Source organism: Oryza brachyantha, chromosome 4 (assembly GCF_000231095.2).
Source record: "Oryza brachyantha chromosome 4, ObraRS2, whole genome shotgun sequence".
In the NCBI taxonomy this organism is placed as follows: Eukaryota; Viridiplantae; Streptophyta; class Magnoliopsida; order Poales; family Poaceae; genus Oryza; species Oryza brachyantha.
Window position 1 is genome coordinate 15318270 of NC_023166.2, and position 18810 is coordinate 15337079.

Genomic DNA, 18810 nt, shown 5'->3' on the forward strand with positions numbered 1-18810 from the left:
TAATACAGTAATAGTAATCGATTGGTTGACACGAATCGGAGTTCGTATCGCTCTGAATGGTACTACACTACAATATAATACGCAACCTCGTAGTCGTAGCATCTTGAGCTGGACCGTGCAATGTTGATCGGTGGGCTTACATAGCTCCAAACTGGCCCAGAGAGCCAGAGGCCCGAGTCGTTTGGTCCACACAAAATGGGCTTTTTGTTCCGAGGCAAAAAAAGCATACGGTCTGTCTAGTATAACATTTCTAGAATAGTATCTTTGTAGTATTACAGATTAACATATGGACCCTATGGCTATGGGTCCTACGTGTCAGCCTGCAGTACTGCACAATCCTTACCCAGCATCTCTAGGCAGATGCCACAAGCATCCATGGACGCCTTTTAAAAGTTTGCTGCTGCTAGTGATTTCATAATTGTTTAGCTTTCATAATGAACTAATTAACTAATGGTAGTGTTAACAACAAGCATTCACTGTTCACGCAAGTCCACGTCGCGTGCTGGCTCAAGCCACGCTTACGGCCGGCAAGAATGCAAGCAATTGACTTTGGGCTCACTTCCCCTATCCTCTTGGTGCCACCGTGACCAGCGTTCGAGTATGCGTGCTGGTTAGCGATGGCTTAGAATAGGATTATCTATCGGTCCCGATATATTCCACGGAGATGAGGCGCATGACGCCGCTGCGACGCGGCGCAGCGGCGGCCGCGCTTATCCGCTTCCCCACCTACCCTCCTGCCTCGCGTCGCGCCGTGTCACCGCGGGAGCGCGTGGCGCCCGCCCGAGAACGAGGACCCGGTCGCGGAGCGGGCCTCGCGGCGCAGCCAGGGCGCTTTCACCTGTCGCGGCCACCATTTGACCTTGTGATTTGTGAAATCTTGGCGCCACCGGCGCTCGCTCGCTCCGGTAGGGGGCTCCGTATTGATCGCGAGCGAACGGCGGAGCGGACGTGTGGTACGCGCTATATTCCAGCGGGATGGCGTTGTCCCGTCGGTCGGTGGCTGCCTCTGTGCTCTGTCCTCTCCCAATGACATATTTATAAATTATATTTATATATATTTATTGATATGAAAGTAGGGATAAAAATAAATTTTCATAAAAACTCTTTTAAAATCAATCTTAAATTTTAAATTAAATTTATATATATAAATAAAAGTAAAAATATGAATCGGAGTGACGTCTTTGAGCCTTTGACGTTGGACTTTGCATTGGACGGCGGTGGCTGCTCGGGATCAGCACATCGAGCCGAGACGTAGGCATATACACGGCCTTGGTTTAGACCGGGGTTTCACTTACCGTGGGCGCTAAAACCGCGGCACCGTGCAGACGCGGAACCCGCACGGTAATCGCGGATGCCGCAAAAACCGCAACAAATTTGAAAACAAAAAATTTAAATTTAAAACCACGCGGTAGACGTGGTTAATGCATGGTTTCACGTGGTAACTACTTAATGGAACAGCGCATGAGAACGGCGGAAGCCATGGTTTCCCGGGTGGTATTTGCGGCCGAAACACGGGTGTAATGTCAAATGGAAAAAGAAACTTTAAAAAAATTAAAAAAATACATAAAAAAATAGAAAAATATTTTGTGACTATATTTATGACATAGGAAAAATAGGACATGTTATAAGGAAAATAAGAAAATTTTCACATGACCTTTTCTAAATTTTTGATATTACAACATACAAACATACACCATCATATCACCTTTCACCAAATAATTCACACCAATAACAAATAACAGCAACTTTATTTTGATTATTTTGATTGATGTGCCACAACTATACCTACTACTCATTATTACTAACATACACATATAATATTTCTCCATACATATTTCCATATATATATCTATCGTTTGTATATTTGTATTTCAACATTATGTACTCTAGTGGGTAGTGTAAATTAATAATGACTCAACAACAAAATATTCTTAACATCTTCCTATGAAATATTATTTGCAATAGGCTATTTTTAATTTTGTTTCCTAAAATTCTCGTTTATGATTTTTAATTACGCCGGAAATACACTTTTTTAATGACTTCTTGACAAAACTACACTATATATCAACCTATATAACATATATTTTTTCATTAAATTTTCTCAAAATTTTTTAATTCTCCTCAAATTTAAATTTTTAGACTCCACGGAGAGCCGGGGCCGCGGTAATACGAACCCTGGTCTAGACTCTAGAGCGTGTACACTAGTGCTTACCGGTCTGTCTCCTGCCTTCGTGTTCGTATCCTTGGAAAACATCAGAGGTTTCGATATGACTTTTTAGACGAAAGGCCGTGGCGTACCTTTTAAATAGAAAGCTGAAGAAGATTTGATTTGATCCCCAAAGTGGTCGGTCTTGTGTTATTCGACTGGTGAAAAATCTGCTTCTGCCCCCACGGATACGCATAATATGGTGCAGATTGTTGTTCATGCACCAAATCAAAGATTTACCTTCAACCGACAACCGTTTCCCTGAAGACAGCCTCCACTACGGGATGGGAAAGAGAGATTTTGTTTGACACGTGATTTGCTTAACCAATTACGGGCATGGGCGGCACTGTGCTGCCACTGTGCAAGCAGATACAACCTACCGCAAATTCGTCAATATCATCACCCATTCCACGGCCATACATCCACCGGTGTCTGTCTATTGGACAGGTGGATTTTTTTTCTATGAACACTTGAACAGCACTTTTCCTGGGGATGTGGTGTCGGGCAACCGCTGCTAGCATTGCACTCAATGAAGAGAGCAACGCATACGCTCGAGATTATGGAAGGAAATTTCATAGGACGGTGGTCCTACACTCGTCCTTAGGACTCTATCATCCACTTGACACGTCTGAGGTTACAAATCTCAAAGCAAATGTAATAATATTTAAGAATAGATAAAGCTTTGATTTTTACAGTAAGTGAACACGTGTTAAGCAGGAGCTGAAGTCCTTTTGCATGAGCGAAGGACTGCGGTCCTATGAAATTTCCTTCCGTTATGCCCTTTAATCCACGGTGCAAAGTGGCTTAGATGGTGTTTTTAATTTTATATGTCCAGTATTGCTGTTTTCTATTTCAAATCTTATTTCTTTGAAGCTTATATGGAACTTCGGTATTTTGCACATAATATCCTAAAACGTACAAATAAAATATAAACCCCCTCTCCTCACATATTCGTCATTCTCTTTCCTCTTTGTCCATAGTCTTTTCCAGGGGCATCCCGGGGTCATGCGAGGTGGGCGACCGTACAGGGCCCCTAAAAATTATGGGCACTAAGATTTATAAAGTATATGTAATAGTTTTGGGTTTTTTTAATTAGAAATCAGTCTAAGTTATCTTGTATAATAAGTATATATAACATTTTAGTTCTTCAAGATTTTATTCCACAAGAAAATAAAGGTTCGGTCTAAATTCTAAATTTCTTGAAGCGACATGAGTGTTTTTCCAACACAACCATTGCATAAGCATCATTAGTTTTTTTTACGCGATATTAGGCCTCTACTTAATGCTCTGAACTGAGTCTCATATTTTCACGGGACCTCGCTGCTTCCCTCTTTCTTTTTGTCTAAAGTCTCACGACCATCGCTTTTGTGCTGATAAGCTCATTAGATCCAGCCTTGTACTCACCAGATCTATGTAATGACGGCAAAAGCCAAATGTTAGTGACCGAGGTAGCTTAGGAGGTATCCACTGAGAACACAACCTCCCTGGTGTAACTTCAAGCCTTTGCCACACGTTTAGTATCATTAATTCATTATCTTAACAAGGCTTTTACCCCTCGCAAAGTGACAAGTGACTTCTTGAGAGCAATACCAACACCAACACAGATGAAAAGCTCCAAATTGGCTAGGCATGGTCGTTGCCACCGGGCAACAACCCCACTATAAATAGCCTCAAGTCTCAACAAAACATGACATTGCGGGTTTTCGGTCTCAAATCCAGTCTTATTCTAGTCCAAGACCATGTTTAAGAAAGTTTCTGGTAACTGCATTTTCTCACATGTTATAAAAAAACCAGAAACTCTCAAACATCACTCTGACACCGAGAACTTGTTGTTAGATAATCCAGAGAATAAAGTAGAAGTTAGAAGTTGGAAAACCTATAATTTTGAAGAAGCTAACTTCTTCTCACTAATTGATTCTCGTAATCTTAAGCGCCGCTCAACATGGCTTAAAGAGCGTTGGAACCCACTTATTTGCTTAAGTACTGCATTAGTCTCCAAATATAATCATTTATATGTTCTTAAACAATAATTAATATTGAGAAGAAAAGACTGGTGCCTTAATAAATAATGAACGGATGAAAATGTGAGGGCATCTGGAGACAAATAGTACGAATTTTGAATTAGAAGTGATTGATAAGATAAGAAGTGGTCTGAAATAGCGATAGAAATGCTTATTCAAATACTAGAAACTCATACTTTTGGAACAGAGAGTAACACTTAACGATATATTTTTTGAATAGGTAATTTTTTAAAATCCAATAAATTCAACTTTCAAAAATAATGTTTTATATTTTTTTCATAATATTGCTATATATAATAAGATTTGATCAACTATATAACTACAAATCTGGATCAATGTAGTTATATTTTGGAGTAATTATTACTCCCTCCGATTTTTTTGACGCCGTTGACTTTTTATCTATATTTGATCTTTCGTCTTATTCAAAAAAATTATATAATTATGGACTATTTTATTATGATTTGGTATATTACTAAAGTAACTTTAAATATGATTTATAATTTTATATATTTAGACAAAAAATTTTGAATAAGACGAAGAGTCAAAACAAAAATCAAAAAGTCAACGACGTCAATAGTATACTCTAATCACCCGTCAGGGTTTACGTGCACGGAGAATCTCATATGAGCATTCAAGTTTGAACGCTGCACTAAGGGCATTCACAGTGGGGGCACTCCCTCACATGCCACGTAGACGAAACTACTTCAGAAACCATTCACTTCACAGTACAAGCCACATGAAAAGTGGGACCCACCACAACTTTAAATAGGACCCACCGTAGCTCACTCCTCTCTCTCCCCTGCCGCTCTCCCTTTCTTCCTGTCCTGCACTCTCCTTTCTCTCTCTCACGGACGACGTCGGCGCCCTCCTCCTTCTCCTTCGCTGATGCCCGGTGCCCCCTCCTCCGCCACCGGCGCGGATCCGGTGGCCTCGCGCTCTCCTTCTCCTCCATCGCCACTGGCATGGATCTGGCACCCCGACACTCCCCTCCTCCTCCGCCGGCGCGGATCCGGCGGCCCGGCGCTCCCCTCCTTTGCGTTGGCGTCGTCGTCGGCTGAGCATGGGGGTGGCGGCGGGACGGATCTGGTAGGGCAGCGGTAGTGGCGTCGAATGCGTCATCGGCGCGTGCCCAGACCACACCGCGAGGACGCGAGCTCCTGCAGTGCGCTGCCCTAGCGGGTGCTTCACCGAGCTTGGGGCAGAGACGCACGGTTCTTCACGAGGAGACGCGCATCTCTGCGAGACGACCGAATCAGCTTGGATGACGTGTTCTGTCCTCCGTGGCCACGGAGGAGGACTGTGAATGCCCTAACCTCTCTTTCCTTTGGACCGGGAAGAACGAGATGTCGAGTTGGCTACTCCGATCTGTCAATCAGCTGACAAATACGCTAGCAGTCAAGTGCGGGGCGTCGAGAATCCGGACGGGGTCTGATGCAGACAAAAATACTGAAAAACAGCCATTTCAGGTCTGGGCTTCAGGCAGTAGCGGGCCAGAAAAAAAAGACGAACGGAAAGGCACTGCTCCTTACAGGTGGACCATGTACTACAGTTTCAGTTGCCAGTGGTCCAACGTAGTTCTTGACACTAGTGGTGGAGCTAACATTGAAGATTCATCGAGGACGGAGACGAAGAGGGAGAGGCCGAGACAAAAAAAAAAAAAAAGAAAAACTGCCCGAGCAATGGAAGAAACCCGTAGGAAATTGGAAGGCGTTCGAAATTTACAAACTTTGACCCGCTTCGTCCTCAATCTTCTACTAGCATCTTGCTTAGTTGCTTTATATACAGTCATAATCCCTCTTAATTACTATCCGAAAAATTCCCCACACGTGCTGCTGGCTCTAAATTTCTAATCGGCTCCGAGTCACCTTCTCCGATCAGGATAATATTCAGGAGTTTAGCACAGCTCTTTGATCTTATCTTTGCTTCCCTTCTCTTCCTACCTGGATCCCTATTAATACAGCGGTCTTCTTCTTCTTCCCCACGATCCAGCCAAGCACCGCTGCACAGCCGACCTCGCGTGCGTCCACCGTTTCTTCCTCCTTTCCCGGGAGAAAAAAACCCCACCTTTTTTTTCCTCTTGCCGTTTTTGGGCGCGAAAGCCTCGCCCTGATCTTGCTCGCGCGCCGTCCGAAACCGTGCGCTCTTTGGAAAGGCGGGTCCTTTTCCGGCTGCCGGGCCGCGCGCTAATCTTTGCCCGCGGTTCTTGGAAGGCGCCACCTTTGGCCCGCCATGAACGCGCTCGCCGCCACCAGCCGTAACTTCCGGCAGGCCGCCAGGCTGCTTGGCCTCGACTCCAAGCTCGAGAAGAGCCTCCTGATCCCGTTCCGCGAGATCAAGGTTGGTGGCTGTGATGTTTTCCCCTTCCAGTTTGTTTGCTGCTGCTGCTGCTGCTGGATTGTTGCTTCATCAGGCGTACTTCTCTGTTCAGGTAGAATGCACCATCCCCAAAGACGACGGAACCTTGGCGTCCTTCATTGGGTTCCGCGTGCAGCACGACAATGCCCGCGGGCCAATGAAAGGTGGCATTCGTTATCACCCTGAGGTGAGGATTCTCTGTCCTGATAAGAATCTGTTTTTGATTTTGTCCAGTAATGCCGGGGTGTAGGCTGTCATCATCTTCTTTATGTAAAATTTGTTCAGTGATAGAATTTTCTAGATGATTAAGCATAAATAGAGAATAGGTTGTACACTCGGTATATTTTGACAGCGACCGTTTTTGGCGAGGTAGATCTATAACACTTGTTAAGTTGTTATTTCCTTGTTGTTTGCATATGGTCCTTCCAGTTCAGTGAGTTAATTTATTCTTTTAGGAAATGTGCGTGATGCTACTTTCAATTTCATTTTGTAGTCTACTTCATGATATTGGGATCGTCTGGGCTGTCAGTTTGTCATGTAGATAGTGTGAATTGAGAGTCCTTGACATTCTGCAGAGCATGTATTATTTTAGTACTGCTATGTGCTTGAGTGCTTTTACAATTCAGAATTTCAGATGTATATTTCTTTCTGTTGAACTGTCTAGACACCTGAATGCATTTTTTGCATAGCCCATAGAATAAATTGTTATCCATACTGACAAAAGAAAGCCAATGGACACATACCAATCTTCTTGCTCTGTCCAATTATTTCTGTAATTTCTTCTGTTTCTTGAACTATTAATCTACTGTCATTTGGAGACACTACAAATGCTATTGCAGTATTGGATACAAGCAATTTTGCTTTCTTCTGTGGTAATTTCTTTGTTCTTTACGGCTACAATCACACTCTGGTTCTTGTTGCTATAAACCATTAAATTTCATACAGATAGGTGCTTTTTATGATTTAGCCTAAGGAATAATCCCTTTCCAAAACTCACACTTTTTGGTATTTTTCCTGTTGGAAAAAAAGCCAGAGTTATAGATGTGAACCAGTTTGGCTCCAAATGAAGATGAGGGTTTTTCCAGTTTTAGGTAACAGAACAGTAAAGCAGTAAAAGTGATGAGTTTCTGAGATTTTTATTGCCACCTTCTACTTTTTACTTAATAAATAATGGATTTTCTTTCATGGTGAGTTGGTATTTCTTTCAATAGCTTAACAGGTATCAATTGACCTATCGATTAATTTCTCTTGTAAGCAACTATTTCAGCAGTTGTTAATTTGCAAAGAAATTTTCTCTAAGTACTACCTTAGACTTTGACAAGCTAAGGTAGAAAGTCAACTGTGGTATTGTTTGCTGACCATACTTTGTCTTATAAGTTATTCATTGTAGTCTGTTGTTCATCTAGATTTTAAAACTAAAACTGACAAGTCATGGTTTCACCATTCTTCTTCGCAGGTTGATCTAGATGAAGTAAATGCACTTGCTCAATTAATGACATGGAAGACTGCTGTTGCCGCAGTTCCATATGGTGGAGCAAAGGGAGGCATTGGATGCTCTCCTGGTGAATTAAGTAGAAGTGAGCTGGAGCGTTTGACGCGTGTATTTACACAGAAAATTCATGATCTTATTGGAACTCATACTGATGTGCCAGCCCCGGACATGGGAACTAATTCTCAGGTATATTTTCTTTTTTTCTGGTATTTTTGTGCTACTTCCCTTCATCATGTAACATCCCCCTAATTCTGACACAGACCATGGCTTGGATTTTGGATGAGTACTCAAAATTCCATGGTCATTCACCAGCAGTTGTCACAGGGAAGCCAATAGTAAGTATACTATACATTATACAACAACAAGAATCTAGTTGGTGTAAAACTATTGGCACGTTGTGATTGGATCGATCTCTTTATTCTAGGATCTTGGTGGATCATTAGGTAGGGATGCTGCTACAGGAAGAGGTGTGATGTATGCTACTGAGGCTCTCTTGGCTGAACATGGAAAGTCCATTTCTGGATCAACCTTTGTTATCCAGGTCAGTCATAATTAATAATTGATTCCCTTGTTATGTAGTTTAGTTTTAGGATGGTTGAAAGGTAACACCATGCACCACAGACATAACAACAGGGGAAAAAACTAGCTGTCTTCCTAAAATGATTAGAACTTAAAAGCTGAAATCCAGCTAGCAATGCATTCTGTTCATTGTCAGTATGCCAGCAACATTTGTATTTTTTTCCTATTAATCAATGGAAATGTTACAGGGTTTTGGTAACGTTGGTTCATGGGCTGCACAACTCATCCATGAGAAGGGTGGCAAGGTGATTGCACTTGGAGATGTAACAGGCTCAATCAGAAACAAGAATGGGTTAGACATACCTGCTCTGATGAAGCATAGAAATGACGGTGGTTCTTTGAAAGATTTTCATGATGCGGAAGTCATGGATTCTTCAGAGCTGCTAGTGCATGAATGTGATGTTCTCATCCCATGTGCCTTAGGTGGAGTGCTCAACAGGTAAAACTAGTGTCCATGTCGATCCTTAACTTTTTGCCGATGATTCGTTTGTTGGGATGGCTCTTGAAACTTTTTTACCTGGTTGAAGATGCATTTTCACTCCACCACAAAACCATGATTTCCCTCTCCTTTTCCTACATATCTGTTAGCTTTTGTTTTGATGGTTTTGACATTAAATGGTACACACTTGTTTTTTAAATACATGTCAATCATGTTACATGTTGAAATAGCCCTTTTCATCTGATTCTTTCCTAGTTAGTTTAGTATACAACGTAGAAAAACAACTGATTTACGTATAATTCACCTTCTGAAGGGAAAATGCACCTGACGTGAAGGCCAAATTTATAATTGAAGCTGCTAATCATCCAACGGATCCAGAAGCTGACGAGGTAGGCACAGAGCAAACACTGTACTGTAACTTTTATCCTTAAGAAATGTCAGAAATATGGCCAATTTTGGCAAGCAGTTCCTGTTTCAAGAACTTCAGACTGATTTTGTATACATTATAGATTCTTGCCAAGAAGGGAGTGACTGTATTGCCCGATATCTATGCTAACTCCGGTGGTGTGATTGTTAGCTATTTTGAGTGGGTTCAGGTAATTGACTATGACATGTTGGTACATACAATCTTGTTTCACATGAGCTTTGGTTGACTACAACAGCTTCCTTATGCTTCTTGGACGGTTGCAGAACATCCAAGGGTTCATGTGGGATGAAGAGAAAGTGAACATGGAGCTCCACAAGTACATGAACAGTTCTTTCCAGCACATCAAGGCCATGTGCAAATCTCAAGATTGCAATCTGAGGATGGGGGCGTTTTCACTGGGAGTTAATCGGGTTGCACGTGCCACCCTTTTGAGGGGCTGGGAGGCATGAAGCGTTGATTTCCCCAAACAATTCATTCTGTCCGAAAAAGTTGGGTTACAAATGCTTGATCAGATAAATAAATCAGAAGTGGCCGGTTGGAGGGAGTTCTGTTGAAATAATCCATACAAAAATGTGGTGTTTCTTCTTTCGTTTTCACTAATCCATTGTCCTGGTGATTGAATCCTGCGCGATTATATTATTCGACAAAACGATGTAAAGTCTGAAAGTCAAGAGGCAATTTGAATTTCGGAAAGGCTGTTGCATTCTTTTGTCCTGTCGTTGTCGTTCTGGTTAAAATCTGTATTCTAAATCAGAATTATAGGAAATAGTCGCAGAAGGAATTCCCAACAAAAACTCATACGTTCACCTGAACCGAGAAAACCCATATAGTGCCTCCTGCTGACTAGGTAAGTGATTTCGTAATGGCTATTCAAGAGTACAAATGAATAAAGTAACTATTTATAAAGTTAAAAAATGAATCCAAAAACATCTTTTAAGAAATACATATATAGAAAGTTATGCTAAAATCACATAATTTAGGAGCCCGGGAAGCATATCACAGAATGGAATGGTTTCATTCATTAGAAAAGAAGACACCCATGTTCTAAAGTTACCTCTGTAAAAAGAACGTATAACATTTGAGTAGCAAAGGGAACTGGAGAAAGAAGGAAGAGGCAAACAGAAATAATTATGCGCATTTCATTAGAAAGAAATGAAATGAAACAGATGTGCTTAGAATGCTTTGCGTTTCTGTTACAAACAACTGAATCATTTGCTGCACGCCTGCACTTTCTAGAGGACAAGTTCTACACTGGGGAGAAGAAAAATGTGCTTAAAATGCCTTTGCGTTTCTGTTAGAGATGAGACAACTGAACCATTTGCTGCACGCCTGCACTTCCCAGCTGCTTGCCTTTCAGTTTATATCGGACGCTGCCAAAAATTAAAATTTAGTTTTAGAGTTGATTTTTGGGCATTTCTCATTTTACTTTGTCTTTTGAATTGCCAAGAACACATATACAAAACTTTTACCTACTTTTTTTTCTTTTGTGGCTCATAAGCCGTTACGAACTGGCCAATAATCTCGGCCAAACGGTGCTTCACTGGAAAAGAAAGAAATACAGAAAATTGCAAAAAAGAGAGAAATCTAGTGGGGTTATAGTTTACTAGGCCGAATGACTACAGCCCACTAGACTGAGCTCGAGCCCAAAGAAGAAGCCAACTTGGCCCCGTCCATGATGGTCACGGCCCAAGGTGACGGCCCACTAGCGTTCCGCCTCCGCCGCGAACCCTAGCACCTCTTGCCCCTGCCTCCCTCCCTATATATCCACGCCACCACCTCCCAGATCGAAAGCTCGCCGCCGCCGCCAAAACACACAACTCTTCCAAACCCCTTCTCTGCCCCTAGGCCATTGGAGATCCGAGCCATCTATGATCCATGCTTTACTCAGCTCCAGTTTGATTGTTCTTTTTCCCTGTTTTCTGTTTCGCAGCTGCTTGGTTTAGTAATCGAATGTGCGACATGTGCCAAAGCGTTCCATCTGCTGAGGATTTCAGTATTCGGATCAAACCAAATCTGACTTTTTATGGTTTTTTCGCGGTTCATGTTTCAATTTCGCGTGCTACTGTAGCTAGTGGCGCTAATTGTGGACGGTTTGGATTGTTTAGGCCTGATGCCACGTCACTGTTAGCCACGAGCGTTGAGCAGTGATGCTATGATTAGGCCGAGACAGAGCTGATTCTGGCGTCTCACAAGTTGATAGGAACCTGGGGACTGTTCTTTCATCGGTCCACAGAGCCGGTTTTCTGTGATTACATTCGCAGTTGCCTCCTAAGAGTTTTCGCCTTGCCGGGCTTGAGAGCTAATGCTGCTAAATCCTTCCTTGGATGTCTGAGCCATATATTCGTTATTGTTCTATCTATTGGTTCTTGCCATTCCTACTAGCGTATGCTTGGATCCAGTAAGATTTATTGTGCGGTTTTCATGAAACATATCTGAGTATAATGCATCACTTTTTTTTGCCTGTGCTATGTCATTTAATACCATGAAAGTTGCACTGAGAAGACGTGTATACCTGCATGGCTACATTGGACCTTGATTCATGGTTCAAATATTGCTGGTAGGGTTAAATGCTGTCTGCCAAGAGTTCTCTCACGTTGCCTGTCTTAGGACATGTCTGTTCCCTCTTGTCTAGTAAACTTCACGTTTGATGCTCAAGTTGTTTCATGTTGCGCATTTCACGTTGTATGTATGTAGAGCTTGTATTGTATTCCTGCCCTGTGATGATGAAAACAAGGCTAGTTTCTCATAACATTCGCAGTTGCCGTCCAAGAGCTCTCGCCTTGCCAGGCTTGAGAGCTGATGCTGTCCGATCCTTCCTTGGATGTCTGAGGGCATATTTAAGCTCTGTTTAGTACTTAGTACTCCCCTTAATAAATTCTTTCGCTAGAAAGATGAACTTATTTTGGGACGGAGGGAGTAGCATTTGTTGTTATATATTCAGGGCTCAATTCCTGTTTTAATACCTTCAGTGTAAATTCATGTGCATTATATTTAAGCTGTTTCATGTCTCATTTTTCAATACATCGTACTGTTCTTATGCCTGCCCAATGATGATAAAAAACAAGGCTTGTTTCTCATAACATTCGCAGTTGCCGCCTAAGAGTTTTCGCCTCGCCAGGCTTGAGAGCTGATGCTGCGCAATCCTTCCTTGGATGTCTGAGGGCACATTTAAGCTTGTTTTATGTTATACGATTACGAAACCATTGTAGTACAAGCTTCAGTATGCAATTCCTTTTGTTTGCTCATGTTCTCGTGTGTTCACAGGTTAGCATCTACTGTCACATTGAGGAGGTCATGATGGATCTACTGCCAATTCGCCGTTTACAGTTAGACACCTGTGTTAATATGGGTTCATGCAGAAGTTATGATCCTGGTGCAAGACCATATCTAGCGGATCCACAAGTCTGTGGAGGGCTACCTCTGCTACTCCAGTGCCAGAAAACAGGGAAGACAGGAGACAAATCCCAAATCTTCTGATGAATGATTCAATTCTTTCTACGGTAAGATTCTGAACCTCGGTGATCACAATAAAGCGTGCCAGTTTGGGTGTGGTCAACACGATTCTGTTTACATCTGATATTTCGGTTGAGAAACCACTGTTCTCATGTGGATCCCAAGCATTTTATTTGGAGACTGGAGAGACATTCATGCAGTTAGGAAACTTGTCCATCAGCAGACAGATGCATGCAAATGGAGATGTATGAAATGAATTCCCAGTATCTCTGCGTTATGTTAACTCTATAGTGTAATACATGTGTCCCAGAATAAGATATTTTAGCTTTTATAGTATGTCCCAAAATAAGTTTATTTTTGAGTAATCGTTGTACTGGAGTTTGTAAAAGGTAATAAATATATTAAGAATAGATAAAGTAGGTGATAATTGTATTATGCTTTGATAAAATGAATGGTATTTAATCTTTACATGGTTATGTGTATCATAAGTAAAAAATAAAGTTACTTTTAGGACAAACGGAGTAACGAATTTGAATTACTTTCATGATACCATATTGGTGTTTATAAACACCAAGGCTTATTATGTTTCCAAATGTTTATGCCATTGTGAATGTCACCCCATAGTTTTTTTTAAAAAATGTCAAACTAACATATTTGAAAATAAAAAATAATTTATGAATAAAATTTTTATATGTGTGTTATAGGATCTAAAAATAAAGACAAAAAATAAACTATAATAAAAAAATCGTTTTATGCATCAATATATTTTTGTTCGAGTTCTGTATGTTTCGCACACGGTCTTTCCCGTCTGCGAAGCTTTCTTCACCTTGTTCTGCTGGCTCCCTCTTTCTATGGGACGCAAGCTGGACGCAATAGTCGTGGCTTGATTAGCGATGAAGCAATTGACCGAGCTTACTAGCAGCTCAGTTCAGATAAACCTGGTGCAGCTCTGAACTGTGCCCACAGCGCACAGCCGGCGGCATGGACGGGCAGGGAGGCCACCCGCCGGGGCAGGAGGGGACAGGGAGGGGGCGGGCGGCGCCGCCGCCGCCCGGATGGACCGGGGACTCCGGTTCCGGGCAGGGGTCCGGCCCCGACGGTTCCTGGAGGTACGGGTGGGCGTGGGCCTCGGGGCCCGGAGGCGCCTGGGGCCACGGCCACAGCTCGGCGCAGAGCCCGGGCGGCACCGCCTTCGGGTTTGGCTTCGGCGGCGGCGGAGGAGGAAGCGGGCGCGGCGGCCACGCCGGCGGTTTTGGCTGGGGTGGCGGGCAAGGCCAGGGCCAGGGCGGCTACGCTGGAGATCACGGCGGGGGCTGGTGGAGCGCCGGCGGCGGGGCGTTCGGAGGCCGGAACGGATCAGGCTGGAGCGCGCGCGGGGGATCCCACGGTGGTGAGAGCCACCACCGGCCACAGCGCGGTGGCGGCAACTGAAACCGCTGGACGTTGATGCCTTTGCTGCGTGGGCATCAGTAGTAGCTGTGCGTTGGATAATGGATGCTTGGATAGTACTCCTATCATACTGGTATCTACTAGCAAGTTATCTTCTGGTTCTTGTATAATATGGCCAACTTTATTTAAGCTTTGTATCTGAAATACTGCAATAAGATGTTTGTGGGTTTCATTTCAATAAGCGCAGATCGTGCTCGTATATTCAGGTTTATGAGGGTGCTCGTATATTCAGTCCAGAAGAATGTCACCAACACCACCCCTTTCTTTTTATCTTTTTTTTTTAAAGATGGTGTTGGCGATATTCTTTTGGACTGAACATTTTAAAAAAGCTGGTGTTGGTGATATTCTTTTGGACTGAACAATCTGACATGTATAAACATCAAGCTAATTCAACGCAAGTTTCACGAGGATAAAAACAAGGGTCAACTCAATACAACATCGAAGGGAAAAAAGACCAATTGAATTCGTGGAATACTCATTCTTTCGACTTTCAAGTTTCGCATAAACTCATCGTCTAAGACGAGCATCCCTATCTTTTCGTATGTTTATAAGCTAAAATTTAAAATCTTAATCTTAAATTTGAAGTTGATTTTAAGAGATTTTTCACCGAGTTTATATTCCAGCTCGCTAGGAATATAAAAGTTTTATTCACAATGTTTTTTTATAAACATATCATTTGGCTTTTCCATTAAAAAAAATCAAACAATCACCCTCGAAAAGTTTCAATACAAAGCATGTCCATTCTTGGCCATAACCCATATGTACCAGGTTTTGATCTTCCCCTGCAAATGTTGGTTTTCTGAATTTAAACCGGTCGTTTGAACCCTGCTCCAAATTAAGGCGCGGAAAAAGAGGCTTCTGCTGTAATTTATCAATGCTTCAGACTTCACAATTTTCATTTCTATTTCTACTTGAAATAATCCATGACGAAATAAAATCATACGTTATCATTTCTACAAAATTGCATTACCTTCATTTCATATTATAGGATGTTCTAGTCTTCTTTGGATTCAGTTGGATGCTAATGAATTTGAACACATATAAAATATATTCATGGATCTACAGATAAATCTATGTATGACAAAAAACATCTTATAATATGACAAAGTGAGCAGAACAATTACGAAAATAGGAACGAACAATATTGTTCCAAATCATCTTAAGACTTAAGTTTCTATCTTAGCTCGTCTCGTTATTTCTTTAAGATATGCGCAGAATATCCTAATAATAGCCTACCACAACAAAATGTTATAAGAAAAAAAAAACTTAAGGGAAATGAATCTAAACAAAAAGTGTAATGTACTAACCACAACTGCAACATTTTATCTAACATTTTGTGTCGAAAGAGCATATTCTGTCATATATTGAGCCACATGAAACAATATATTTAAAGCACTTTCATGTGTAAAATGGGTATTCTCAGCTCAAGTTGAATGGTGGAAACAGTTCTAGAAGACATTCTATCAACGCAATATAAAATGATTCGGCAAGTTATAAAATGACTCAGTGCAAATAAAAGAATTGATCTAGCACTTTACCAATTGGCGGAACTGTAAAAATGGAAAAGGGCATTAACATAAATGACAGGGTAAGCCAGAAGAAGGCTCCATGCCAATGAAAGAAGTTCAATTATGCCTGCGGAAATTGTACACTCTCGAGCCTAATACAACCAGCCATCACATTCAATAGAGCCACAAAGGCATTTTTTCTTCTTGATGTTACCATCGACATCATGAACTTGATCTATTGAATAGTTGTAGTGGTACGAAAGTTCTTGACAGCGTGGAATATCCTCACAGGCAAAGAACATAATATGAGGTATACTCTTGTCGTCATGATCATATAGGGCATTTTGTGCATAAAGGTTAGGGGTGCAACTATGGTTGATGAATTTTGCAAAGTTTCCCATCTTTGAAGCATCAACAGCAAAACCAGCTTCTTCATCTTTATCAGGACCCTTCTGAAGTGACGGTATGGATCTTGATAAGCCCTCCCAAAGGGCTTCATCATAATAATTATGACCAATAGCAAATAAGTATTCATCGGTCGTCCTTTTCTGTGCCTCTTCATCCTCCAACACTTCTCCTATATATTCACACACAAAGCTTCCAGATGGTATGAAGTCAAGAGTTCTTACTCCCCAGCCCATCAATTTGGTTTTGAAAACTTGCAGGCGAAACTTAAGGCCATGCTGACCAACTCTGTTATGACATGTAGGAGGGCACTTGCATGAAGGCCCACACTCATAAACAAGAGGTTTTGCTTCTATGATGCAGCCTTTATCGTTGAAAGGAATCTCCCCACCATTTTTCACTGCACAAGCACACCTTTTAGAATCTGAGCATCCGCCAACACAACCACAGCCTGCTGGAGGTGCTGGATGATACTTACGGGGATACTGCAGGTGTGCAATGTAGCGATATGGCATGGGGTACTCATCAGATATTGAATTAACAACAGATACAGGGATCTTCTCCAATCCGCGGGACAGATCTTTTATGATAATACTACCATATGATTCAGCTTGTCCTGATTCCAGAATTACTTGGATGTCAATATGTCTCTGTCCTGCCATTCTTCTCAGTCGGAACATATAACCATAACGATCGTTACCCTCTTTCTCCCTCCAGTATTTCTCAACTGTATATAAACCCCCATATATATAAGTAGGAAACTTCTTTCGTCGGCAATTTCCATTGAGGCTAGTGATGAAACCATGGATAACACGGACTGGTGTGTTAGTGTCCATACTTTTCTTGAGTGCTAAGTTGGTACCCTCTATCTTCTGATTGGCAATAGCAGTCATTGATCCAGAATACACCAAAACATCCAAATTATTCTTAACATCAGATGATTGTGCATATGACACAATGCTAACAGCTATGCAAGTCCCATCCTCCTGTTTGATATGATCCACACCTACCCGGTGTGGGCGATGAAGACCAACAACACAGAGCTCTACCCTCAAGTGGAAGATATCACCAACTTGGATTCCAGGCACATGGCCAATATATTTCTTTTCATCACACTCCGTGATGAACCGCTCCCTGAAGATTCGGTAAGCTTGTAGATCAGGTCTAATCACTACTTCTGCAGGCTTGTCTTCTTCTTCATCTAAAAGGTCCCTATAAATTAAGCGAAAATCCTGCAGAGATCCCATAATGTTTTCCCTAGCGAGGACAACTCTATTCATTGGCATCACTTGAATAGGATTACCCTTCCCAGTTTTCCTCTTCTTATATGGAATTGATGTTTCCTTCTCACGTTTCATCGAAAAGTCACGCATGGCTGAAACTCTAACACCAGAATGAGCACTTGCATAACAGCGCACAGAACTCCTTGTTGCTGGAGTGGACTGTGCCGAAGCATCTTGAACTCTGTAGAATTGAACGCCAAAGGCCCCAGATGGTTCAGTGTCGGAGCAGAAAGCTTTCGAGAATGACCTCTTGAAACCAATCTGGAACCTCCATGGAGCAACTACCTTCTGCCCGTTGCGAGTTGTTTCATCACCATTGCTGCCAGGACCTGCAAAGTTGGTACCTTTGACAGCAGCATTATCGGCATGTCTATCGGGCGTGGTGCTGTCAACCTTCAGCATGCAATCGACAGCAGAAGAACCATTGCTTTTTGACACACTATTTACACTAGGCTTCTTCACACTTTCATCGGAAACGCATTCCCCACTTCTTGCGTTGCTGCCGCTCCCAAGATGCTGCACATCAGTATCTCTCACGATACTACTAGGGTTGGACTTCCCCAAACTACAATCTTCTCCAGCTGCTGTGCCAACGCCACCGCCACCGCCACTTCTCAAGCCGTCCAATCTGGATTCCCCCGCACCGGCGTTGCTGCCGGATTTGCGCAAATAACCGTCGATTCCGGCATCACGGCGGCCGCCCTTCTCCACACTCGCATCAGAGGCCTTAGCGCTCGAGCTGCGGGTGCATCTCCTCGATTGAGGACCTCCCCGCCCTCCTCTGGTTTCGCGGCCTTTCCCCGACGCCCCTATTCCGCGAGGACCCTTGGCGCCAGGCGTGCCCCCGACCCCTCCTCCGCTGAAGGCGCTCGGCGCCGCGGCGTGGGGCTCGACCGGCTGCCTGACGAAGCCCGGCTGGAAGCGCCACGACGCGAGCGCCTTGTACCTCAGGGGGCCGGCGGCCGCCCTCGTTGGCACCGCCGGGGTCCCCATCCGCCTGCTCGAACGAGAAGTCCGGCCAGAATCCCTCCACCACCCCCACCCACCAACTCCCAAAACCACTCCCACTGTACGCGGAGATAACGCCCTCGAGGGGCGGATCAAACAGAAGTGACCGAGCGAGACGCGGCCATCGCGCCGGGCGCCCCGGGGGGCGGACACCAGCCGGGAGGACCGGGGGGGGGGGGCGACGC

At 43.1% G+C, this 18810-nt stretch overlaps 3 protein-coding genes and 3 non-coding genes across 6 annotated transcripts; 5 read left to right on the forward strand and 1 right to left on the reverse strand.

Moving 5' to 3' along the window:
* Nucleotides 1–6211: 6211 nt before the first annotated feature.
* On the forward strand, nt 6212–10222 carry LOC102708051 (glutamate dehydrogenase 2, mitochondrial). Its single transcript, XM_006652535.3, has 9 exons — nt 6212–6564; nt 6656–6769; nt 8039–8260; nt 8335–8409; nt 8499–8615; nt 8842–9092; nt 9406–9481; nt 9602–9688; nt 9783–10222. Exons 1-9 carry the CDS (start codon nt 6457–6459, stop codon nt 9966–9968), a joined length of 1236 nt encoding a protein of 411 aa, XP_006652598.1. The 5' UTR covers nt 6212–6456; the 3' UTR covers nt 9969–10222.
* Nucleotides 10223–11319: 1097 nt separating this feature from the next.
* Nucleotides 11320–14665, forward strand: LOC121054231 (glycine-rich cell wall structural protein 2-like). The gene is made up of 2 exons (XM_040523377.1): nt 11320–13019; nt 13920–14665. The coding sequence occupies exons 1-2, from the start codon at nt 13000–13002 to the stop codon at nt 14401–14403; spliced, it is 504 nt and encodes a 167-aa protein (XP_040379311.1). The 5' UTR covers nt 11320–12999; the 3' UTR covers nt 14404–14665.
* On the forward strand, nt 11624–11776 carry LOC121054341. The gene has a single exon (XR_005811745.1). It is a non-coding gene; the product is annotated as a small nucleolar RNA snoR2/U65 (small nucleolar RNA).
* Nucleotides 12232–12352, forward strand: LOC121054345. The gene has a single exon (XR_005811749.1). It is a non-coding gene; the product is annotated as a small nucleolar RNA SNORD14 (small nucleolar RNA).
* On the forward strand, nt 12562–12683 carry LOC121054344. Its single transcript, XR_005811748.1, has one exon. It is a non-coding gene; the product is annotated as a small nucleolar RNA SNORD14 (small nucleolar RNA).
* A 1136-nt stretch (nt 14666–15801) lies between the features above and the next one.
* LOC102720793 (histone-lysine N-methyltransferase, H3 lysine-9 specific SUVH5-like) lies at nt 15802–18723 on the reverse strand. The gene has a single exon (XM_006653569.3). The coding sequence runs from the start codon at nt 18608–18610 to the stop codon at nt 16082–16084; it is 2529 nt and encodes an 842-aa protein (XP_006653632.2). The 5' UTR covers nt 18611–18723; the 3' UTR covers nt 15802–16081.
* Between the last annotated feature and the right edge of the window lie 87 nt (nt 18724–18810).